The sequence below is a fragment of the Eretmochelys imbricata genome, chromosome 3 (genome assembly GCF_965152235.1).
Source record: "Eretmochelys imbricata isolate rEreImb1 chromosome 3, rEreImb1.hap1, whole genome shotgun sequence".
Taxonomy (NCBI): domain Eukaryota; kingdom Metazoa; phylum Chordata; order Testudines; family Cheloniidae; genus Eretmochelys; species Eretmochelys imbricata.
In genome coordinates this window covers 47,101,310-47,125,908 of record NC_135574.1, presented here as the reverse complement: position 1 = coordinate 47,125,908, position 24,599 = coordinate 47,101,310, and the positions used below count along the sequence as shown (strand labels likewise).

The 24,599-nt window shown below is 41.9% G+C and overlaps 1 protein-coding gene across 1 annotated transcript in view; it reads left to right on the top strand.

Moving 5' to 3' along the window:
• The window catches only part of HMGCLL1 (3-hydroxy-3-methylglutaryl-CoA lyase like 1), a 107,641-nt gene extending 84,130 nt beyond the window's left edge, over positions 1-23,511 (top strand). The window contains exons 8-9 of the mRNA XM_077811589.1: positions 18,396-18,521; positions 23,410-23,511. Of these exons, the coding sequence (XP_077667715.1) occupies positions 18,396-18,521; positions 23,410-23,511 (228 nt within the window). The remainder of the gene's footprint in view (positions 1-18,395; positions 18,522-23,409) is intronic.
• Positions 23,512-24,599: the final 1,088 nt, after the last annotated feature.

Genomic DNA, 24,599 nt, shown 5'->3' with positions numbered 1-24,599 from the left:
CTGTCCTAATACAACCATTTTCTTGATGCTGGTGGTGAGAGAAAATGCTGGACAGCCACTTGAAAGGCAGTCCATGAGTTATTGTTGTAGATGTTCATTGTGGGCTATGAGGGCAGCATCATCAGTTAATAGAAGTTCCGTGATTAGCACCTTTTTCACTTTGGCCTTTCACTTAAGTCAGGAGAGATTGAAGAGTTTCCCATCTGATCTTGTGTGGAGATACACTCCATCTTTCATGTCCTTAAACTCACAGTTCAAGGGTATCAAGAAGAAGATTCCAAAGAGTGTAGGGGCAAGAACACATTCTTGCTTCACTCCGCTGTTCATCTCAAAGCTGTCCAATTTGGACCTATAAAACTGGACAGTTGCTCTCATGTTGTTGTGGAATGAACATTTAAGAGTTAGTAGGGTTGGTGGGCATCCTGTATTTTCTAGTATTGCAAATAGTCCTGCTCTGCTGACTGTGTTGAATGCTTTGGTAAGGTCCAGAAAGGCAATGTACAATGGTTGGTTTTGCTCTGTGGACTTGGAGTTGATGCAGAGAAATTTAATGTCTATAGTTGATCTTCCAGCCCTGAATCCACACTGTGGTTCAGGATAGACATGATTTGCCAGCTGCTGTAGGCACACTAATATGACTTTTGCGAAAGCTTTTCCTGCTACACTTAGTAGCGAGATACCCACGTAGTTGTTGCAGTTGCCCTTTTCGCTTTTGTTTTTCTATAAAGTGATGATGTTTGCATCACAGGTATTTTTAGTAAAAGTCATGGACAGGTTACGGGCAGTCAACAAAAACTCATGGCCTGTGACCTGTCCATGACATGAACTATATACCCCTGACTAAATCTTGGGGGCGGTGATGGCCCGGGAGTGCCCTGGGTGCTCAGGGGGGGCAACCTGGGACCCACACTGGTATAGAGAGTATGGCTTGGGACACCCATGGGTGCAAGGGGGGTGGGCAGGTGGCGGCATGTGGCCCATGACCTCCGCTGGTGCTGGGGTAGGGGTGGCGGTGCGTGGCCCAGGAACCCCACTTATGCTGGGGAGCGGGGAATTGGCAGGGTTGGCAAGCTCCCTACCTGGCTCCACACCTCCTCAGAAGTGACAACATCCCCCTCCTTCAGCTCCTAGGCAGAGGCGTGGCCAGGCAGCTCTGCTGCCTCCACCAACAGTGCAGGCTCCGCAGCTCCTATTGGCCGGGAACCACGGCTAATGGGAGCTGGTGAGGCAGTACCTGCAGGCAGAGGCAACACGCAGAGCTGCCTGGCCACACTTCCGCCTAAGAGCCAATAGAGGGAGATGTTGCTGCTTCCGGGGAGCCCCCACAGAGCCCTCACCCCATCCCCTGCCCCAACCCTCTGCCCCAACCCTCTTCCCCCACACCCAAACTCCTGTTGCTCTTGGGGACGGGGGTCGTGGCCCCAGTAGCAGCTGGTGTGACTGGCCCAGGAGCTGCCTGAGCTGCTCAGGTGGCCCCCAGGTCTCCAGGAGCTGCCTGAGCTGCTCAGGTGGCCCCCAGGCCAGGCGCACCAGCCGCTGCAGAAATCACGGAGGTCACAAAAAGTCATAGAATCTGTGACTTCTGTGACCTCTCTGACAAACTCACAGCCTTAATTATATGATGACATACTGTTTTTTCCACAGGACCCCATCCTCATCCAGTGCCAAGGATGGATGTTGATCACTTAACAAGCAGCAATTCAATATTTTATTTTCTCCTCAATGTGTGGCCCTATTCCTTATTTACTATTCAAACCCTTCTCTGAAGACAGAATCATTAATTTCCTCATGGGCTTCTCATTATAATATTTGAGTGCTACACAAATATAAATGAATTTATTTTCACCAGAACCCTTCGAGATGAGGGGTTATTATAATCTCCATTTTAGTAATGGAGAATTGAGCCACAGAGAAATTGAAGTCAAAAGTATCCACTAATACTGGGTACCCAATTTGAGACACCTAGGAACTGTTTTTTATATTCAAAGCACAGCTTCTATTGACTTCAGTTGCATCTGTGAGTGCTAAGCACCACTTCTGCAATCAACCCCCAGGATATCAAGCTGGACACCCAGAAAATGAGAATCAGAGTTAGTGACCATCTGTGAAATGTTTGGTTGGTGTTACCCCACCAGCCTCCATTCCCAGTTGAGTGAGCCCTCTCCCAGGCTCCTTAATCCAATCTACTCCTTCCCACCCCTCCACGTCCAACACTTACCCCTCAGCATTCAAATCAGGCAGCTTTATCCTTCATGCTAGGTTAGGAGCTGCCTAAGCTAGCTAGTGGGTGATGCTGAGGTGAGGGGTGTGTCCTAAGCCCTGCCCCTTTCGTGGAGATAGATGCCTAAATCCAGGCTGCTGCAGGAAGGTGCTTATCTCTACTAGCCATCCATAACTAGGAATCCTTCTCCTGGAGTCAGTCTGCTTAGATGCCTAAGATCTGAAAATGAGTTTGGTGCCTGCCTCTCCACGTCATTCTCCTCGGGATACCCAGAACCATAAGCCGCTGTGTTACCCCTCTGCCTCAACAAGGGAGAGCTTTGCTAAGGCTAAAACTGTGTGTCAGCTTCCTGCCACACCAGTCTGTCCACCTCACCATCAAACTCCTCAAGAATCTGTGAGTCTTAACCTTCCATTGCAGGTAACAATCAGTGAACTTCATTTCCTGTGTTTCCCAAAGATGTCTCTCTGCAATGTCTAGTCCCTCTCACTGGAGCGTCTAGTCCCTCTCACTGGAGCGTCTAGTCCCTCTCACTGGAGCGTCTAGTCCCTCTCACTGGACACTCACTGGAGCGTCTAGTCCCTCTCACTGGACACTCACTGAAATTAAGTTCACTGCCACAAGAGATACAACACACACCACCCTGTTAGGTTAGCTGAAGACTCACTCTATACTTCAGAATAACAGCACTGAGATGGTTTATAGTAAAATGAAGAATAAGTTTATTAATAAAGAACAGAAATTTGAATGATACTAAGTACGAGAAAAGGGGACAGATGTGGTTACAAACAACAGACAACAAAACATGCTTTCCAATGACTAAAACTCAATTTTAGCAGTTACAAGCTTTGCCTAAGCAGGTTTTTCTCTTACATCCAGTTACTAGCACCTCTAGGCCAGAGAATCCAATCTTCACAGAATCAGAGGGTGCTGTCCCTTTTGTTCCCTACGTGATAGATCATTAAGGGCTTCTCTCTTTCTTTTTATAGTCCAGCAAATTTCTGCAACATATTCTTTGAAAATTAAACCCAGACAAAATTCCCCTCCCTGACTAATGCGTAGATGCCATGCTGTCTTCCTCCCCCTCTAGTTGATTTGCTTTTTCAGTTGGCTTAATCACTTTGTTAACCTTAGTTGTAAATGAACTTCCATTCTCCCTGGCCTCACCTTGTTCAATTTACATTGGAGACACATGCAAACAGGTGTAACAATATTCTTTGTCTATGACAAACTGGTTTATCCACTCTATTCAGATTGCTTGTTTTGAACATATTTTATGAACACCTTTCCAGTGTACATACATAATTCTTTATACTGACATCACACAATAATATTAATGACCCAGTACGTCACCAGTTTTTATGAGATATCATACAATAAATTGTTTGGCTAAATATTCTGACAACAGTGTGTTGCGTGTGCCCCTTGCCAGTTGGCATAAAGAGGTTCTTAAGATCACACTCACTCCACACCAAATGGTGGTAATGGGGCCCAGTTTATCACTTTTAACACAGTAGTTATAGCACTCAGCTGGATGTGGGAGATCTGGGTTTGATTTCTCTCCCTACCCCAGCCCCCGGCCTCATTTAAAAAAATGCTTTTCTCTCCCTTGTTTTTATGTGAAAAAGTCACACAAAGCTGAGAAACTGACTGTAAATAGGAAATAGTGCATCTAATTTATCACAAAATTCTGTCAAATGTGCAATATAACAAACAAAAATAATATGAGAAAAAATAATCCCTTTCAGTTATAAAAAATGTAGACGTTACTTGTAGTAGACTTAAGCACGTGCATAAGTGTCTGCAGGATCAGGGCCTACATTAGTAAATATGTAGAGTACTATGTATAGCATTTGTGTACTGATAGAATAATCTGTTGATTTCATTTCAAAAGATACTGTACATTGCAGAATAGAATCCAGTATTCATACATGGATAGGTAAAAACAGAAATATCTGATTGTATGTTCTCCAGTATTTGAACGTAATATAGTTCTGTTACAATACTGCCATGGTTTTTGGTTAACAAAATAGAAACCTAGTCTACAGTTCCTCTATAAAATTAAGTGTTGTATCATATATGCGTTTGGGTTTTTGCCATGATTTTCAGAACACCAAGTATCAGTGGAGAAAAATCAATCAATGTAACTATTGAAAATATATTAGAAATTGTCCATCTGAAGTCCCTCAACCTTTGGTAATTAGAGGCCATACTGAGGAGATTGACAGGGTAAATTAGAAGTTAATATTTACACAACAAAACATATGCCCAGTACAGTATCCTACGCTGATGTTACTGAAACCCGAGTCCAGAAAAGTACCGTGGAAACAAGACCTGGTACTTTTCTTGTGCCAACACAAACAGCAATTACAGCACAGTGTGAGAGGAGTCGTAAGAAATACTACTGCGTATCAGTAGTTCAACAAAGTCAGCACTTTTATGTAATTGTGTGGGGAAAACATTTCAGATCCCAGCAAGAAATGGCCATTTATTCTTTTAAACTGATCCTTGATAAAACAATGCTGGGGTCACAAGAAGGCTATTCTGCCAATTTTGCTTCACTGTGGGATCCATTGACATCTGGCTGAGCTGCGGAAGCTGGGAAATTTCTTTAATATTCTCTTGACAGTAAAATGGACATGTGGAAAACATTCTAATCTGTTAATCTTTGGTGCTTCTGAAGAAAGGACATTTGGCTTTATATTTTGTACTGATAAGTATTAAGTTTCCAGATCTAGTTGTAAATAAGTTAATGGCATCTGAATGGAGAATGCAGTCCTTGTTTCCCAAATATGGCAGAAGATAAATATGCACCTGTATAATCAACATGATGTAATAAACGCCAAGAGTTCTTTTTGTTTGAGCATATTCTTTGGCAATTTACTCCTCTTTATAGTGAATGTTTTATCAATAAATATCAGTGAGCAATAGTTGAATTTCTTCTTACATCCTGAGTGATGAAACAGACCACTCTAATGCATAGTTTCATACAAAGGATTACGAAAATATAATTAAACAAGGGCCTAAAAATAACAATTGTACAAAAAACCTTCTAAGATGATACCTTTTAGTCAACATCTGTAATTCATTACATAGTTTGTTTAGCTAAGACTGAAAATAATTCTTGCATGTAAATATATAATTATGATGAATAATGGGGATATATATTTTATATGGATACAGATAGAGTATATGATTGGTTTCTGGCATGACATTTATCTTCATAAATGAGGAAAGGAGTAATAAATCACTTATGAAGAAAAGTGTGAGCATATACAGTATATGGTGAATAAAAAAGCATACAATATATCTTCTAATTAAAAATAAGTGAATGATACCATGCAAAATGGAAAAGTATTAAACTGGAGTTCAGACTCTTGCAGAGTCTGTCAGGATATTTGTATTCATCTGAAAAAAGCAGGAAAATAAATAAAAGTAATGAATTTATGGATTACATTGAGTTTAAAGTGGTTCCCAAATTCTAAATAGTGAGCTACATGGTTATAACATGTTTCCTAGTGGAACTATCAGTAGGCTCCTTTGGAATACTTAAAGGAGCCTCTTTTGGTTTTGGTTGCAGAACAAGTAAGGAACTAGTAGTCCTGTTCTTTTCCCCAAAACCTAGTTGCTGACTGAAACCAACAGCAACCAACTGAAAATTCCAGAGTTTTGCTAGGTCAGCAAACTGTCTCCTGAACAGAAGAGAATCTGACTATTAAGGAGAGTGATTTAATACATTTCTGCTGGCTAGTGCATCCTGGTATTTCATTAAGGTTGATCTGCTAATGAGAGCAAGAGGAATGATATCTGTCCAGCATCAACTCCCAATTTGGGCACTGTCTAAACAATCAGTTCATATTGTCATGTTCATCAGGCCCAATCTGCAGTTCTTACTCAGGAAAAACTCCTAATGCATAAAGAAAAGGAGTACTTGTTCTTGACGTCTGATTTGTGTCCATTTATTCTTTTACGTAGAGACTGTCCAGTTTGACCAATGTACATGGCAGAGGGGCATTGCTGGCACACGATGGCATATATCACATTGGTAGATGTGCAGGTGAATGAGCCTTTAGTGTGGCTGATGTGATTAGGCCCTATGATGGTGTCCCCTGAATAGATGTGTGGACACAGTTGGCAACGGGCTTTGTTGCAAGGATAGGTTTCTGGGTTAGTGGTTCTGTTGTGTGGTGTATGTGGTTGCCGGTGAGCCAGCAATGCCCCTCTGCCATGTACATTGGTCAAACTGGACAGTCTCTACGTAAAAGAATAAATGGACACAAATCAGATGTCAAGAATTATAACATTCCAAAACCAGTCGGAGAACACTTCTCTCTCTTTGGTCACTCGATTACAGACCTAAAAGTGGCAATTCTTCAACAAAAAAACTTCAGAAACAGACTCCAACGAGAGACTGCTGAATTGGAATTAATTTGCAAACTGGATAAAATTAACTTAGGCTTGAATAAAGACTGGGAGTGGATAGGTCATTACACAAAGTAAAACTATTTCGCCATGTTTATTCACCCCAGCCCCCACTGTTCCTCAGACGTTCTTGTCAACTGCTGGAAATGAGGCACCTTGATTATCACTACAAAAGGTTTCCCCCCACCCCCGCTCTCCTGCTGGTAATAGCTCACCTTAAGTGATCACTCTCGTTACAGTAAGAAAAGGAGTACTTGTGGCACCTTAGAGACTAACGAATTTATTTGAGCATGAGCTTTCGTGAGCTACAGCTCACTTCATCAGATGCATACCGTGGAAACTGCAGCAGACTCTATATATACACAGAGAATATGAAACAATACCTCCTCCCACCCCACTGTCCTGCTGGCAGGACAGTGGGGTGGGAGGAGGTATTGTTTCATATTCTCTGTGTATATATAGAGTCTGCTGCAGTTTCCACGGTATGCATCTGATGAAGTGAGCTGTAGCTCACGAAAGCTCATGCTCAAATAAATTCGTTAGTCTCTAAGGTGCCACAAGTACTCCTTTTCTTTCTGCGAATACAGACTAACACGGCTGTTACTCTGAAACCTCTCGTTACAGTGTGTATGGTAACACCCATTGTTTCATATTCTCTATGTATATAAATCTCCCCACTGTATTTTCCACTGAACGCATCCGATGAAGTGAGCTGTAGCTCACGAAAGCTTATGCTCAAATAAATTTGTTAGTCTCTAAGGTGCCACAAGTCCTTTTCTTTTTGCAAATACAGACTAACACGCTGCTACTCTGAAACCTGTCCTAATGCATAGTAACTTTAGCTGAGTAAGTAGTGGAGGATCAACCCAGATTCTGATAATTAATGCGTTTTAAGATAGCACTGATGAACTAACAGATTCTGTGATTGAGCTAATTCAGGTTGGTGGTGCTTTAAATCTATCTGCTTCAGAATCAGATATTCATAGTAATAAGAACTGCAGGACTCTAGAGAAGTGCAGGGGCAAAACAGATGACCTGGGGGGAGGGTACAAGAACTAGATCCTTCTGTTATAATAAAAACAGACATATTTTGAATTAGAGAGCAGAGATAATGCTTGAATTTAGTTCTTGTGGCTTGTCATCTCTACAAAACTATGTGACCGAGTTAATAACCATGTAATTTACAGTTGCCTCATTGATACACAGACAATATAGTGACAGAAAATTAAATGACTTCCTCAATGTCCAAGACATTATCTAGCCCTATGGTTGAGTCACCAGTCTAGTATTGTTTATTTCCTGTAATATTTCTGTAAAGTGTTGGTGGCATTTTTTTAAATGGTCTTTCAATAGTAAGATTAGCTGTGCTGCAAGAACTGAGGGCAGAAGGGTGGCTTCAGGGGGGACTACCATGTAGCCCAACAGAAAACAGAAGAAAACTTAATTCTCTGAGCCTAGCCTGAGGTAGGAAGAAGGGATGTTGCTACTTGAGGAGCTTCTGGGAAGCATGGGAGGTTTTGCCATCGGAAGAAAAGTCCTTGGAGGGTAGCCCTGCATATTCTTGACTCCTTGGCAAGAGAGAAAGGGGGGTTCTAGACATTAAAACATCAGATTACACAATAATATCCACGAAGAGGGGCCATTCTGAAGATAGATGTGGCTCAGCAGCTATCAATCTGTTGCTGCAGCAGGCTTGGTCATCAGACACCTTCTCACATTCCAGCTGGCTGCTGGTTTCTCAGGCAGCTGTCCACATGGAAAGGGATCTAGCTCCCCTTCCTCATGACTTTCTCTGGGAGAGAAAGATCATCAACATTGCTGTCTCTAGCCAGGACAGAGCTATTTTCAGGAAGCTGCCTGTGTTTCACCACAAAGGAGCAAGTACAGAAGAGAATGTGGTGAGTGAAAATATGATAGATGAGATTTTGAAAATTAACCCATAATTTTGTATGCTTCAGCTTTTGGGAACTCAATTTGACAGACATTAAAGAGGCCTGATTTTTAGAAAATGCTGAGCACCCGCTTTCTGGAAACCTTTGTGGCATCTCAACTTGGGCATCACAAACAGTGAAGTGAATTCTATCCTTACTTTTGCCACAGACATCATGTATGATGCTGAGAAAGTAATTAAAACCCAAGGTTTTAGAGGTGACCACTGACTGTTACATCTTTACTTATTTTTGTAATATACACGATCTTAAAAATGGTGAAATTGATGGAATATCCTCTTTAATACACATTTGCAACTAAAATTAGAAAAGAAAATGAACATCAATTGAAACCATAATTAGCATTTTTAAATATACCATAATGGGCTTCACATCCCCCGCTGGCTGAGCTGCAGGTGTGTGTAGTTTGAGAGAGAGCCTGGGGGATTGGAGAATCAAAACAAAATGTTCTTTTGGTGGGTTATGCCACCTGTCACCAGCCCTAGGGGAGAGTTCTGACTGTGTTAAAGTTAGCTGGATTTTTTAGACAATGTGGTCATGCCTCATTCCTTCAGTTACCTGTGATGTTAGAAAACCAGCAGCAGGACTGAGATGGTCACCTGCTTTTGTGACATCAGACCACTGGGGTACCTCCTCTCCCTTCATGTCAGGGAGAGAGCTTAGGAACCCCAACAGACCAACTGATAGGGACTACCACCTGGGGAGGATAAGACAGAACTTGGGTACCTTCACCAGCTGTAGGACTGAATGGAGCTGATCCGTTAGCACATCCAGGAGAAGTGGAAGTGCCAGAAATCACAGTACAATGTATAGGTCTGGGGGAGACACAGTTTGCTCCAGGTGAGTGTCTGTTCACCTAAGAGAAAGCCGGAAGACTTCCAAATCTCATTGCTGCCTGGGATGGTCATTGCACCGTATTAGAGAGACTATTGGTCGTGGTTCATTGAGTGGAGCTGAATTGGTGGAGGACTGACTAGCTCCCTATCAGTCCAACAGGGGACTTGGCATCAGATCTGCTGTCATAAATATAAAGGGAAGGGTAAACCCCTTTGAAATCCCTCCTGGCCAGGGGAAAGCTCCTCTCACCTGTAAAGGGTTAAGAAGCTAAAGGTAACCTCGCTGGCACCTGACCAAAATGACCAATGAGGAGACAAGATACTTTCAAAAGCTGGGAGGAGGGAGAGAAACAAAGGGTCTCTGTGTCTGTCTATATTCTGTGCCGGGGATAGACCAGGAATGGAGTCTTAGAACTTTTAGTAAGTAATCTAGCTAGGTACATGTTAGATTATGATTTCTTTAAATGGCTGAGAAAAGAACTGTGCTGAATAGAATAACTATTTCTGCCTGTGTATCTTTTTTGTAACTTAAGGTTTTGCCTAGAGGGGTTCTCTATGTTTTGAATCTAATTACCCTGTAAGGTATCTACCATCCTGATTTTACAGGGGGGGATTTCTTTATTTCTATTTACTTCTATTTTTATTAAAAGTCTTCTTGTAAGAAAACTGAATGCTTTTTCATTGTTCTCAGATCCAAGGGTTTGGGTCTGTGGTCACCTATGCAAATTGGTGAGGCTTTTTATCCAATATTTCCCAGGAAAGGGGGGGTGCAAGTGTTGGGAGGATTGTTCATTGTTCTTAAGATCCAAGGGTCTGGGTCTGTAGTCACCTAGGCAAATTGGTGAGGCTTTTTACCAAACTTTGTCCAGGAAGTGGGGTGCAAGGTTTGGGGAAGTATTTTGGGGGGAAATACGCATCCAAACAGCTCTTCCCCAGTAACCAGTATTAGTTTGGTAGTGGCCAATCCAAGGACAAAGGGTGGAATATTTTGTACCTTGGGGAAGTTTTGACCTAAGCTGGTAAAGATAAGCTTAGGAGGTTTTTCATGCAGGTCCCCACATCTGTACCCTAGAGTTCAGAGTGGGGGAGGAAGGAACCTTGACATCTGCAATGGGGAAATAACATGGAAAAAGAGGGACTGGAGCCAGCTTGAGTCATCAGGCTACTGAGGAATCCAGTATTGTTCCTGAAGTCAAACCTCCAGGTCCCTCAACCAATGGACACCTGCTGAGCAATCCCTGGCCTTCAGGCCACACCCAGAGGATTTGCAGGCCCACCCAAGACATACCTGTGTTGTGTGGGTTCTCAGGGCCATGCCTACCCATATGGAACTACTGCTTCTACTGTGGGAGGCCAGCACACCGCAGTCAGAGCCAAATGTGTCTGGGGTGGGGTGGGGTGGGGTGTCTTCCTCGCCCCACTGGCTGTATGGCAGGTGGTGAAGTTTGAGAGAAACTGAAAATCAGGAAATGTTTTTGTGGTGTGTGTTGGTGGTGCTGGCACAAGCTCTAAGGGTGGCAGGTGCTGCTGTGTGAGGTCTCTGGCTGCAATGTAGTCTCACCTCATTCTTTTGGATCCCATTATGGTACAATATTGTAATAATAGTAATATGGATTAAAGAGTACTGCTGTGCTTTTCAGTCCTTTTTTTACACAATCCTTGCTACATATTTAAACTTTCAGAGTCTATTCTACTAGATAGATTTTTTTTTTTTCACCTCACTGAGGCAATTCATAGGAAAAAGTTTTTTCTCTTTAATACACAATTACAAACTAAAAATATTCATTTGGAATTGTTTGCATCTTGAAATTAATATCCTATATGCAAGTGTAAATAACAGCATTGTCAAGGAATTGTCTATATGTCATATTTAACCAGTATATACCATTTAAAAAACAAGGAAATTCCCATCAATTAAAAAATCATTAGGGATGCTTAAGGAAACATCCATCCACATAAACCCTTAAAAGCAAGGAAATGTCCAGTTAAGACGTCCTTTCTTTAATAAACCTTAATCCCCCCACACCACAGTCGTCACAGACACACTGCAACACAAAACCTTAGCTTCGGCCTCAAACCTCCTCCTGGGAAACTAACACATCACATAGTTCAGTGATGCATGGATGCCAAATGCATATGTCTGATGATGAGTTTAGCGTTAAAGTTTGGGGTTATGGTATGATTGTGAGGAATGCAATGTATGTGATCTTTTGGCACCATGTAATATAAGAACATAAAAATGGCTATCTTGGGTCAGACCAATGGACCACCTATATCACCATTATCTTGCTTTCCAACAGTGGCCTGTGCCAGATGCTTTAGAGGGAATGAACAGAACAGGGCAATTATCGAGTAATTCACCCCTTGTCATCCACTCCCAGCTTCTGGCAATCAGAGACTAGGGACACCCAGAGCATGGGGTTGCATCCCTGACCATCTTCGCTAATAGCCATTGATGGACTATCCTCTATGAATTTGTCTAATTCTTTTTGAACCCAGTTATACTTTTGGCTTTTGCAGCATCTCCTGGCAATGAGTTCCACAGGTTGACTGTGCATTGTGTGAAAACGTATTTTGTTTGTGTGTGAATATAATCTGTAAGCAGCTGGTATATCAAAGAAAATCATTCTTATAGAGAGATATTGATCACCTACCCCCACCAAAGCCTCTCCAGTTATGTCTCTGTCCATAATCCACTCTTTCAATTCTCCATCCATTCTCTCCTCTTCTCTTCCACAGCCCAATCAATTCACTGCCCCTTATTAATTCTCTGATGTCACCCTGATCTCCACAAAAATTCTCTGTATTTTTGTCATAGAATAAATTATCTGCCCCCACCCCTCCTCTGCCCACAAGCCCAGTCAGTGCACCCTCTGCCCACCAACATTCCCCATACATCCTCTGGCCCGAGATCTCGGCCCCTAATTAATCACTTCTCTGTAGCTGATCCCCAAGGTTCCCATACAGTTGCTTCTCTACCTATGGCCCTTCATATGCTCCTAATCAAATATTTGCCCCCAAACTGTAATTTACCAATAATCAGGCCTACAGTTCATCCCATACCCCAGCTTCTTTAACAGGTCATACTCTACCCCATCACTCATTCCAATTCTCACCCCCCCCTCCAGCCCCTGAGCCTGCCACATTCACTACATTTCACTATAAACTTCCTAGCCTCACAACTCAGTCCATCCTCTGCAACCTACTCCCCTCTCAACTCATCCCTGTGGCCCTGCTCCTCACTCAATCCATTCTCTGCACACATCCCTTAATCCATCCTGTGTGACCAACACCTTGTTCTATTATATCTGAATGACACCCATGCCCCTCTACTCAGTCTCTCTGCAAGACCCTTCAGTCAGCTGATTCTGTTTCCACCAGCAATTTGATCACCACCAACCCCAGTTGTTCCTCCTCCTCCTGCTGACTCAGCAAAGTTATCCTCTACCAAGGCTACCCTCAGGAAACGGATCCTCACCTGAATTTAAATGATGATCCTTGGTCCAATCCCGGCCCTCAAACTTATCTTAAGGGCTTGTTTTCTTTGGTTGACATGAGAGGGGGAGGGGAATGGGTCTCATGGCTGCCCTTAGTTGCTCTTTAGGGACGGGGAACACCTTGGTGTGTATATCTTTTACACTCTACCCACTCTGCCTAAGCCATGGCATCTCCTGCTCCTCCTGTTGGCTTCCTAGTGTTCTCATTGCCTGGCAGGGGAGCAGCCATAATCACTGTAGGAAGTTAGCAGGTGAATATGGCAGGATCTTCTGGACAAAATAATCTGCCACATTGTAATTAAAGACTGTATCACAGTGCATACTCACAAAGGGGAACATGTTACATCTGTACTTGCAACCTTAGTATTGGCATTTCCTCATTTTTGAGTGCTTGACTTTGCCAGTTGAATGCTCCTGTAGTCTGGATTTCTGTATGTCCTTTTCAAGATTTTAAAAAAAGCAAACTGAAAAAAAACAGAACTCCATCGTATAGAATCATACTGATCTCCATCCCTACCCATGGGACATCAGCAGAGTTGGAACCTTCAGATCCACAGCACAGACCTCTACCACTGGTGCGATGGAGTAACTGATAGTAATAGTAGGCAGGTTTCAGAGTAGCAGCCATGTTAGTTTGTATTCGCAAAAAGAAAAGGAGGACTTGTGGCACCTTAGAGACTAACCAATTTATTTGAGCATAAGCTTTCGTGAGCTACAGCTCACTTCATCGGATCCTGGTGTACCAGCCATTTAAGGGGGATGAGACACACACTTTACCAGTGGGTTTCACAACCATTTGCTCTACAGCAATTGCAAGGAAATACTAGCCAAGTCCTTACCATCCTGGGCTGGGTATGCTCAGTGCAGATGGCATCTACAGAGAACTGCCAGACTGTAACCATCAAATGGTCATTTTCAAAGGCTTATAACTTGGCCCAATCTCTGTGGCTTTTCATGGAGAAAATAAAAGGCATCTCTCTGATCTCAGGGGTTCCCCAAGTTTCAAGTTCCTTCTCCAAATCATGGACCTTTAAGAAATATTTTATAATAACAAAACCTCATATTTTTTCAGCAACTCATTCTCGGAAATGGCTGAACCTATTTTTAGTGAACCTTTCCAAAACACTTCAGCCTGAGGCAGAGACCTAGTGTGAAAAATTTCAGGTCTACTGTTTGTTTGAAAAGTAAAAAGCAACTGAAAATATGGTCTTACGATTTAAAGCGCGAGGCAACCGTAACTATAAGTGTCACTGCCAGATTTGTCTATAATAATGGGTCAGAGGCTATATGAAAAGATGTGTGCAAGAGGTTAAAAAGAACGTGCCACATTGACCAATGTTTTTCAGTTCTCTTTCTCATGGCTTGGTTGAATATTAAGTTTCTTTCGGGAGCAAAAACATTTTGTTGCTGAATGTATTAATTTCTCAAAAGTGACTGAAGCAGGAGCTTTGTAGATTTTAATGTAACGGTGACACCATGTGGCCAGTGGTGTATTGGGCTTTACATTTCAAAGCATTATTTTCTTGGTCAAACCTAAGCATTAGTATCACAGCAGAGAGAAAAAGAAGCGGAAGGAAAAACCAGAAAATTACAACTTTTGCCATGGAAAAGAGATGCAAAAAGTCCCATTTTATTGCTTTGCACTTTTAAAAAATATGTTTTAAATTGTTGAAATGCTAAAATAGTATCTGTTGCCTAATTACTCTTCTATTGAAATAAAATACATGAAACAAAATTAGCTAGACCATTCCATTCGGCTCAGTCATGGCATGGTCTCTTCTTAGGGAAGAAGTTCACAGAGGGGGCATTCTAGAAACCTTGGGAAACCCAGGGATCAGATGAATAATCAAGATCCTTCTAAATGTATAATGTCAGCACGCAGAATGATTCCCTTTGTGCTGTAACCTGGGCCATCCTGATACCGTAGCTCGTTTGTGCACCCTACAAACTGGCTCTCCCCAATGACTACTCTGAAACAATGGAAGGGAGCTATAACAGGTTATAGCAAGATTAATTACTGGAAAGGTTTATGCTTGGAAATACTCCATTGATAGATGGAAACATGCCACATAATAGCAGCTGCTCCCAGTTCTGCCTTCCACAAGATATGCCCTTGTCCCACAAAGCCGGAGGAGCCCCACATTATGTTGGAACTCCAACAAGGGCAAAACCCATCTTGCCTTGTTGTCAATGTGTTAAATTCTGATGTGGTGAAAATGCTGACAGTGGCCCTGCATTTCTTTTTATTTTTGTACACGCCAAACGCTTGCCGTACCTGATATGCTATGCATTTCCCAAGTGGAAAATGGATAGAGCACTGAACGAGCATGAGAGAGTTCAATTACTGGCTCTTCCACAGAGTTCATGTGCAATTTTTGGCATCTCACACTGTGCCTCAAACAGTGTTGCCAACACATGTCATTATATTATTGATAGTTTTGTAATATTTAATATTGCTCTTAAAGGCCTATTTCTGGACCCAGGTGATTATGAATCTCAGTTTTCATTTAAAAATAATGTTACTAGCTTGTGTGATAAGCTTGCAAATATTTTCAGAATCTCATGGTTTTAAATCTCTTTATTTAGTAAAGACCAGACTAATGATTTTTCAGCACTTGGGGAATGCAGTATCCTCAACTCCATCTCTAAATGTGAGATGATAATACATTCCTACCTTACAGCAACAGATTCATATTTGTAAGGTGTTGGGACACTACAGTCAATCATTCAGAACCCTTCAAACCTGTTCAAGCATCAAACAATCATCAAAGAGACTGGATCATGTACATTTTCACTACAGGACGAACTGTTGGTTACACACATGCATGTTCAGATATAAACAACTCCGTGAGTGCTTGTTACAAATATTTGCCACAAAATCGACACAATTCAAACTCTCATGATTTCCTAGCACAATGTAATGCATGTCAGCAAGTGACACATAGCATGTGCACCTTTTAAAGGTCTGCTATTGGCAGTGAATATGTTTCAAAAACTGCATGATCAGATTGCTGAGTTCCTTAACTCATGATCTCTTCTATTAACAGGGTAAATATTTTCCATGTGCTGAAGAAAAAGGCCTTGTTTTAAACACTTGACATCCACTTTTAGCCCTTCTTTTGGAACCCAATATGCCTTAGAAGAGCATCAAAAGAAAACAGTTTTGCAACGGCTGAAGTTTACTAAGAAGTTACTGACTGAGTATAACTTTAGACTCTCTGTACGTGGACAGTGTTTGCAGCAATGCTAACCCAAAAAATAGCCTTTGGTTTTTAACGCTATCAGAGTGAAAATTATATCTGTGTTTTGTCTCAAGATCTTGTGAATGGGCCACTCAGGGTATGTCTACACAGCAGCTAAACACCTGTGACTGGCCCCTGTCAGCTGATTCAGGCTCACAGGGCTTGGGCTCTGGGGCTGTAAAATTGCAGTGTAGACATTTGGGCTTGGACCCATCATGTGGTCCCAGAGCTTGGGCTCCTGCCCAAGCTGCAACATCTACACCACAGTTTTACAGCTCTGCAGCCCAAGCCCAAGTCAGCTGACACGGGCGAGGCATGGGTATTTAATTACTGGGTAGATATCCCTCACGTCATGAGCTGCAGTGATTCTGGGCGGAAGCCAGAAAATTCATCTTGTGTGCTTGCCTTCAAAAAGAAAAACCATATGCAAGAGAAGATGGATGGATGCAGCTGCTGAGTCTACTGTTGTTAATTTTACAGACATCTTGTTAGAGATGTTTATAAATAGATTTTGAAGGATTACATTTTTATTTGTAAATGTTGGTAAACTTCAATTTCACCATACACAAACCGATGAAAAAATATTTCCATCCATCATAACTGAAATGTACAGCTCGGCAAAATAAGAAGAATGCTGCTTGAGAACTTATTAGAGTTTGATTTAAGGATAGTTACTTGGTATATTTTGACATGTTCAACTCCATGTCCTAATGACTGTTTGTTTATTTATAAATATTGGAACAATTTCAGCAGGAGAGACTGAGAGCGTCCATTCAAGCATATCCCATAGTCCAGTGATTAGGGCATGGAGGTTTAACTCAGAGAGGGGAAAGGGGGAATTGAATCAGGCTTCCCACGCGCTGGGACAGTGCTCTAACTCTGGGCTAAAGGTGGTTGCTGTTGTTTGGGGGGGAGGGGATGTCTCTCTCCCTTGGCTTTTTGTGAAAAAGACCTTGGGGGCCTAACTCTAGGAGGGGGTTCACAGGAGTGAATGATATTAAATGAACAGGGGCTCTGGAAGCATGGCAGATGTGACATCCATATACTCAATAGCTGCTTTAAGTCCTATGGTGAACTTGTGGAAGAGCATTTGACATTTCTTCTGTAGCCTAGGGACAACTCTGTGAGTAAGGAAGAAAAATGTAGGAGTTCAGATCTTGTCTTTTCTAACTGCTGTTTAAAATTTCCATATACTACCCTTATAATTGGCATGGGGAGGGCTAGATTCACAAAGGACTTAGTCACCTAACTGCCTCTACAGCAGTGGCTGATTAGCCTCTGGGTCAATGAGGTCCGTGCCCAGGGGCCCCAGCCAACTGGGGGGCCCCAGAAAAAAAAATCCACCACCAGGTGGCGGAAGCCCAGAGCCCTGGCCACTGGGTGGGCAGGAAGGGCAGGGCAGAGTGGAGAAAGCCTCCACGCCCTGACACCACTCCCCAGCAGAAGCACTGGGCGGGTGGGGTGGGGGAAGTCCCCAGTGTCCTGTCCCCAGCAGAAGCCCTGGGGCAGCAGGGGAAATCCCAGCACCCAGACCCCCACTGCAGCCCTGGGACTGGAGGAGTCTTGCTACCTGCTGCGGCCTCAGGGCTGGGGGAGCGCTCATTCCCTGCTGCGGCTTGGGACCATGGCAGGGAGACAGAGCTTCTCTGGTCTTGGCGCCACGGGGTGAGGGGGGCGGAATGGGGGGACCATGTGTGGAACAGGGGCGGGGCCCCAGGGCAGAAAGGGATGGGCTGTGGGTGAGGCCACAGATGGAAGAGGCAGAATGGGGGTGGAACCACAGGTGGAAGGGGTGGCAAAGCCCCCCCCCCCTTGCTCTGACCCAGGGCCCCAGGAAACCTTAATCTGCCTATAGGCACCTAAATCCATCTTTTAGGCTCCACCAACATTCACAAAACTACCACAGCACAGATGCAGGTTACTTTGAAGATCTAAAAAGTGAAGTTGAAACCCACCCCTCAAAAATAGCTTTCATATCTGCCAGCATCATGCACTAGGCTGTTCTCTAGTCAGAACCCCCTGAGTAGTATCCCACAAAGATCCTTGCACTATTAAGGACATCAGGCCTGGGCTCAGTATATGGTATGCCAATTAAAGAACAAAGCCCATTGGTTACAAATGTATCCTTATCTTGTATTACCAATGGTAACTACTGTGCGCTGGTTAAAATTGTAATTTCTGAATAGCGCTATGTGATAATGTTGCATTTGTATCTTATTGTTTTCCAGATGGGAGTTGGTGTTGTGGACTCTGCTGTGGCTGGATTAGGTGGCTGTCCATATGCGAAAGGTGCTACTGGAAACGTAGCTACGGAGGATGTTCTATACATGCTTAATGGGTTAGGGATAAATACGGTAAACTATTGCACATTTATGTTAGCATATCTACATTTCTTAAAACTGCCAGTCACTGTGTGTTTGACTGACATAATAGTGTTGCTCTCAGGGAGCTATTTGTTGTATCATTTAAGAAGATTATGTTTGATTACAATGCACTGAGATTTGTTGCTGAAAAGCCCTTGAATATGATACACAATAGACTGGTGAGAGAGAGAGAAGCCTGCTGAACAGGCAGGCTTAACCGCTGAGGAGGCTGAGCCAGCGCTGACTGATAGCAATGGGAGTCTTTCCATTGACGTCACTGAGCTGTGGATCAGGCCCATAGTGATTATGGGACTAGGCAGTAGTTTAATTCATCTGGCTTCATATGTGAAAAATACAATTGTGTCTATGGGCCGCCAATGTGATATATTCGTGAAAAAAGCTAATTGCGTTCTTGGGATTATCAGGCGAGGTATTTCCATAGAGATAAGGAGGTGTTAGTACCGTTATACAAGGCACTGGTGAGACCTCATCTGGAATACTGTGTGCAGTTCTGGTCTCCCATGTTTAAGAAGGATGAATTCAAACTGGAACAGCTACAGAGAAGGGCTACTAGGATGATCCGAGGAATGGAAAACCTGCCTTATGAAAGGAGACTCAATGGGCTTGGCTTGTTTAACCTAACTAAAAGAAGGTTGAGGGGAGATATGATTGCTCTCTATAAATATATCAGAGGGATAAATACCATGGAGGGAGAAGATTTATTTAAGCTCAGTACCAATGTGGACACAAGAATAAATGGCTATAAACTGGAAGTTTAGACTTGAAATTAGATGAAGGTTTCTAACCATCAGAGGAGTGAAGTTCTGGAACAGCCTTCCAAGGGAAGCAGTGGGGGCAAAAGACATATCTGGCTTCAAGACAAAGCTTGATAATATGGGGGAGATGCTATGATGGGATAGCCTAATTTTGGCAATTAATTGATCTTCGACCACTAGCGGTAGATATGCCCAATGGCCTGTGATGGGATGTTAGATGGGGTGGGATCTAAGTTACTACAGAGAATTCTTTCCTGGGTGTCTGGCTGGTGAGTCTTGCCCACATGCTCAGAGTTTTGCTGATCACTATATTTGGGGTCGGGAAGGAATTTTCCCTCAGGGCAAATTGGCAGAGGTCATGGGGGTTATTTGCCTTCCTCTGTAGTCTGGGGCACTGGTCACTTTCTGGAGGATTCTCTGCACCTTGAAGTCTTTAAACCATGATTTGAGGACTTCAGTAGCTCAGACATAAGTTAGGGGTTTGTTACAGGAGTTGGTGGGTGAGAGTCCATGGCCTGCATTGTGCAGGAGGTCAGACTAGACAATCATAATGGTCCCTTCTGACCTTAAAGTCTATGATTCTATGATACACAATCTTTAGGACTGACCAGTCAAACACGGACTCATTCAATATCCCTTCAAGCCACGTAAAACCATCACATTATTGTTCACAAAGGTGAGTTATGTGATGGTGAGATTAACTCACCCCCCCACACACCAGCTGAAGACCAGTATGTCGTGTGTGACACTGAGTTTCTACTAACTGGAGCAATAGGACACACAATTTGACTTTGGAACACAGACGCAAATGATAGCATAAAAAACACGGTCACTGTGTTTTCAGATCTAGTATGGCACACAAACTGTCCTAACTGCCTCCATCTGTGGTTCAAGATTGTCTCTTTTATTTCAGTCTGCACACGGGAAAAGCAGTTACAAAATTTTCTTTGAGGCACCACCTCATACGCCGATGCATGCCTTTGTCACCTCCAGACTAAACTACATGGTGCGCCTTGCATAGGGCCACGTCTTGAGACCATTCAGAAAATGAAGTCATGGAAGAATGCAGCTTTCTGTTTATTAAGTAATGGTGCACACAAAAATCACATTACACCTCTCTTTCATGAACTGCAGTACCTCTCAGTTGGTTTCCAGAAGTTTAAGGTGCAGATTTTTTATCTATAAAGCCCTAAATGGTTTGGCATCTTACAACTTGCCTTCCATTTGTAATCTGTGGAGATGCTCACACTAAGAATACCCTGGTTTAAAAGAGAGGGTGGGGATTAGTCTTTGGGGTGGTGGTGAACTACAGATGTTTCTTGATTAATGTTCTAAAACAGCAAAGTCCTTTGGGAATGAGAAGGGACGTTTGGCTTCATTTCTACACTTCTTGGGCAAAACACCCATTGACTTCAGATTTTGCCCATATAATATTTTACTATAGCCTGTCCAGGGGAATTATTCAAGCAAAAATATTCAGCAAAGCCCATGACCATATGAAATTGATCTGTTCTCAGGTTTTATGATATCGGTCACAAACCTTTTGAGCAAATGTATCAGTAAGTAAGTCTGAGTCATCTTAAGGGAGTTTAACTGGCACTGTCTTTGTATTTGGTCCTAAATATTTACATGGAATCCTGTGAAGCAAAATTTCCAAGTTTCTCAAACATCCCTCTAAGCTGTTTCCAAAGTGTGTCCCCTGCTGCAACAGAAAAAAGTCCATTGCCCTTCCACCTTAGCCGTAAAGAAAGAGAGGATGGTTATAGGCCCAGGTTGAAAAACCATTGCTCGCATAGGCTCTCATCTTAATGTGTAAAGATTCTAGTCCCCACAGAGTACATATTTGCATTTATTTAACTACCCTATTCTGCAGTGTGGGGCTAATAGTCTGCTAATATTTCACTATTTTTATATGACAGCACATATTGAATTTATATATAACCAACTGGTCTGTTTTCATTTCAGCTGTGTCCTCATGCTCTCATTTTGTTGACTAAAGTCACCCAAAATGTGAGCCAATGGATGAACTGCTATTTGAGGCTTCGTTAGTGCTCTCTCATTGGCCATGTGCGTCAGAATAGTAATTAATGGTTATTTTATAGCGTTCTCCAGAACGATTAAACAACATGATAATGTGAAGTGAATCTGTAAAAGTCTGTCCACAAACATGTTGCTCGGTAGTACAATGATAAATGGGCAGTTTAATGTCACACATGATTAATGGTCACAAAGGTTTCCAGCGAGACATGCACTTTATGCAAAGAAACAGTTTTTATATGGTTCAGCTATAATTATAATAATAGTACCTGCTCTTATGGTGCCTTCCCTATGCTTAACAAACAGTAAGCCTCAAAAAACTTCTGAGAAGTGGTAAAGTACCATTATTGCCATTTTATAGATGATGAAGCTGAAACTCAAGGAGATTATAGTCCTGATCCTAACAAGTGCTGAATAAGAACTGATTTACTGGAGTCAATGGGAGTTTTAGGAGTTTGGCTTCTGGGCAGAGATGTTTCGCTTCTTGAAGGATCAGGTTCTATGTCACTGCCCAAAGTCACACAGAAAGATCATGGAAAAGAAGCAGATTGGCTGGTACTTCATGGCCCTCAAGGTATACAGTCATCTAGTTTAGGCATATGGCCAGTCTCACAATCCTCCTGCACACATGTTGTGTGGGCAGCAAGCATACATATATCTGCCCTGAGCTATATTGTCCTAGCTCAGAGATCCTACATGCACCCATCACTGCCCTTTCTCTCCTCTCTGACCTTCACACACCTTTCTGTGACTCATGAGAGTAAGGTCAGAGTTTTGCCCTCTGTGTGTAAACCATCTCTTATGAAGTATGTTGGTCTTACAATATAAAAGTAAAACAGAAAAATGAGCATTCGAACAGCACAGGCTCTAGACTAGACACTCCATGCAAAATGTGCATGCTGTTTTGTTTCACACATCTAAGCATGTGTATCTTGTCAACACCTATTGTACTATTAAATATTCATTGCAGTGTTGTGAATTTGAGATGTTCTTCGTTTCCACAGCAACCTGCCCACCCAGTCTAGCTATGATGGCATGTTTCTTATTTCTGTTAGATATAACAAAGACAGATGGTGCAAGGCTGATTGTAACTTTATTCCAGTTAAATATGGCTTTTTGATTAAATGGAAATTGCCAAGAGACAATTTCCATTTTTGTTGAAAATTTTCACTCATGGAATTGACTATGCAAAGCATGTTAATGCAAAGTTAAAGCAAGTTAATGCAAAGCATGCAAGTAAATAGGCTAAAACAGGATGTGGATGATTTAAGGGACTGGTAATGAGGCAGGAAACATTTTACTTCTTGGTCAGTGATTTTATTCTCCCCTAACTTGATAGTAACCACAAATTACCAATGTTTTAGGGGCTCTCTCTTTTTGTGTGGGTTTTTTTTTAGCCGATGTAAAATGAACTGTTTGTACAAGAAAGAATGCGTCTTAACAAGGAGAGATTAGTCAGTTGTGATTCTCCATACAATTGTAATAGTAATAAATTGTAATTTTCTGTAGAAGAGAGAATCTCCAGGGAAGAGCTGATCGTTATTGTAGAGGTATTGGAATGTATATGTTATGTTATGGAATCCCATTTTCTGTAACTCCATGCCATTTTCCAAACCTGTCAATGGGATACTTTTCTTACAAATTTAAAGCTTCAAAGAGTACTATGAGAGGTAAACAAAGAGATGTTTATATGAATTATTCAGCAATTTCATTTTGAGATGTATTACTAGAATCCCTCACTATTCCCCATTTGTTTTAGATGATGCAAATTGATTGATAGAATCTTTCAAAATGGGGGAAAAATGTAAGTGTGACTATTGTAGTAAGCATTACAAGGCAGGCCCTCACCTAGTGTAAGTCAGCATAGCTTTACTGACCTCAGTTTATTTACTCCAACTAAAGAGTTAACCTTTTTTCTTCAAAATAAAAGATTAGATTGCAATGAAGCAGGTTTCTGCTTGAAATTACAGCCCCGGAGAGCAGTTCACTAGTGACATAAGCGTTATCAATATACATATTTTAATACTATGCATTAAATTAACTACTTTTCTCCCCCCATGTCTTAGGGAGTGAATCTTTACAAGGTGATGGAAGCTGGTAACTTCATCTGCACGGCTTTGAACAAGAAAACAAATTCTAAAGTTGCACAAGCTTCCTTCAAAGTTTGAACTGTAAATTAAAATGTTCTTTCTGCAAATTAATTCACATGCAATATGTCTTGTCCAAGAGCATTTATATAAAGAAAATCAATTGCAAAACCTTTTCAGTCAAGAAAAGAAAGCATGCTATAGCTGTTCTTTATTGAAAGAGTAACTGTGCGTTAGAATAATACATCTTGCCAAATGTTACTTTTGGTAAACAATACATCGTTGCAAATAATAAATATAATGTCTATCAATACAAATTCATGTACTTGATACTTTTAAAAGTAAGGAAATCAGCACGTTACTGTCTATTTAAATGGCCTTTTAGCTTGCTTTAGACAAAATTAATTACAGCGTTCCACAAAAAGTGAATACATTGTTACTTCTTAATCAAGCTGACTTTTAGTACAGTACAAATATTTGAAGTAGTTTATGAGATCCCACATTGTGTGTGGCCTGGCTATTATGTGTGTTATTTCTCTGAATCTCCACTTTCCATTTGCCAAGTCAATTATGTTATGAACATGGAACCCAATCTAAATTTACTGTAAGTACTTTTTAGCAATAGCACTTTTGTATTTTTACAGTGGTTAACATCTGTTAAGTATATGAATGACTTTGTCTTGTTCCAAGAATTTGTGACAAATGGCAGCCTGCCATATCCCCCAAATCTAGCGCAACTCTCATATTTGTTAGAGACATTAAACTCATTGTAGTTGCCTTTTTCATCAGCTGTTTTTAAAACCTGATTAATTATATCAAGCAATGAAAAGAAGACAGGATATACTCTTTAGTGTAACACTGTGGAGGTGATTAGATTTTTGTGCAAAAGCCTCATGCACCAGTTGGCATTTTATTTTATGATCCCTCGATTATCATCCCCAGAAATACAGTTTCTGTGATAATGACACCCATGACTGACTAGTTTACATAGAGAGAGCCTTCCACAGCCTCCCTTTAAGCTCTTGTGAATTTGGTACTAAATACCTGAGTGCAACATGATGCCAGTGAACTGCACCATCATCGGTAAATCAGCAATGGACAATTTAAAATAACAGCCTCATTATTTCTGTAACCTGTTCAAATCATCCATGAAACTACTGTAATCTTCT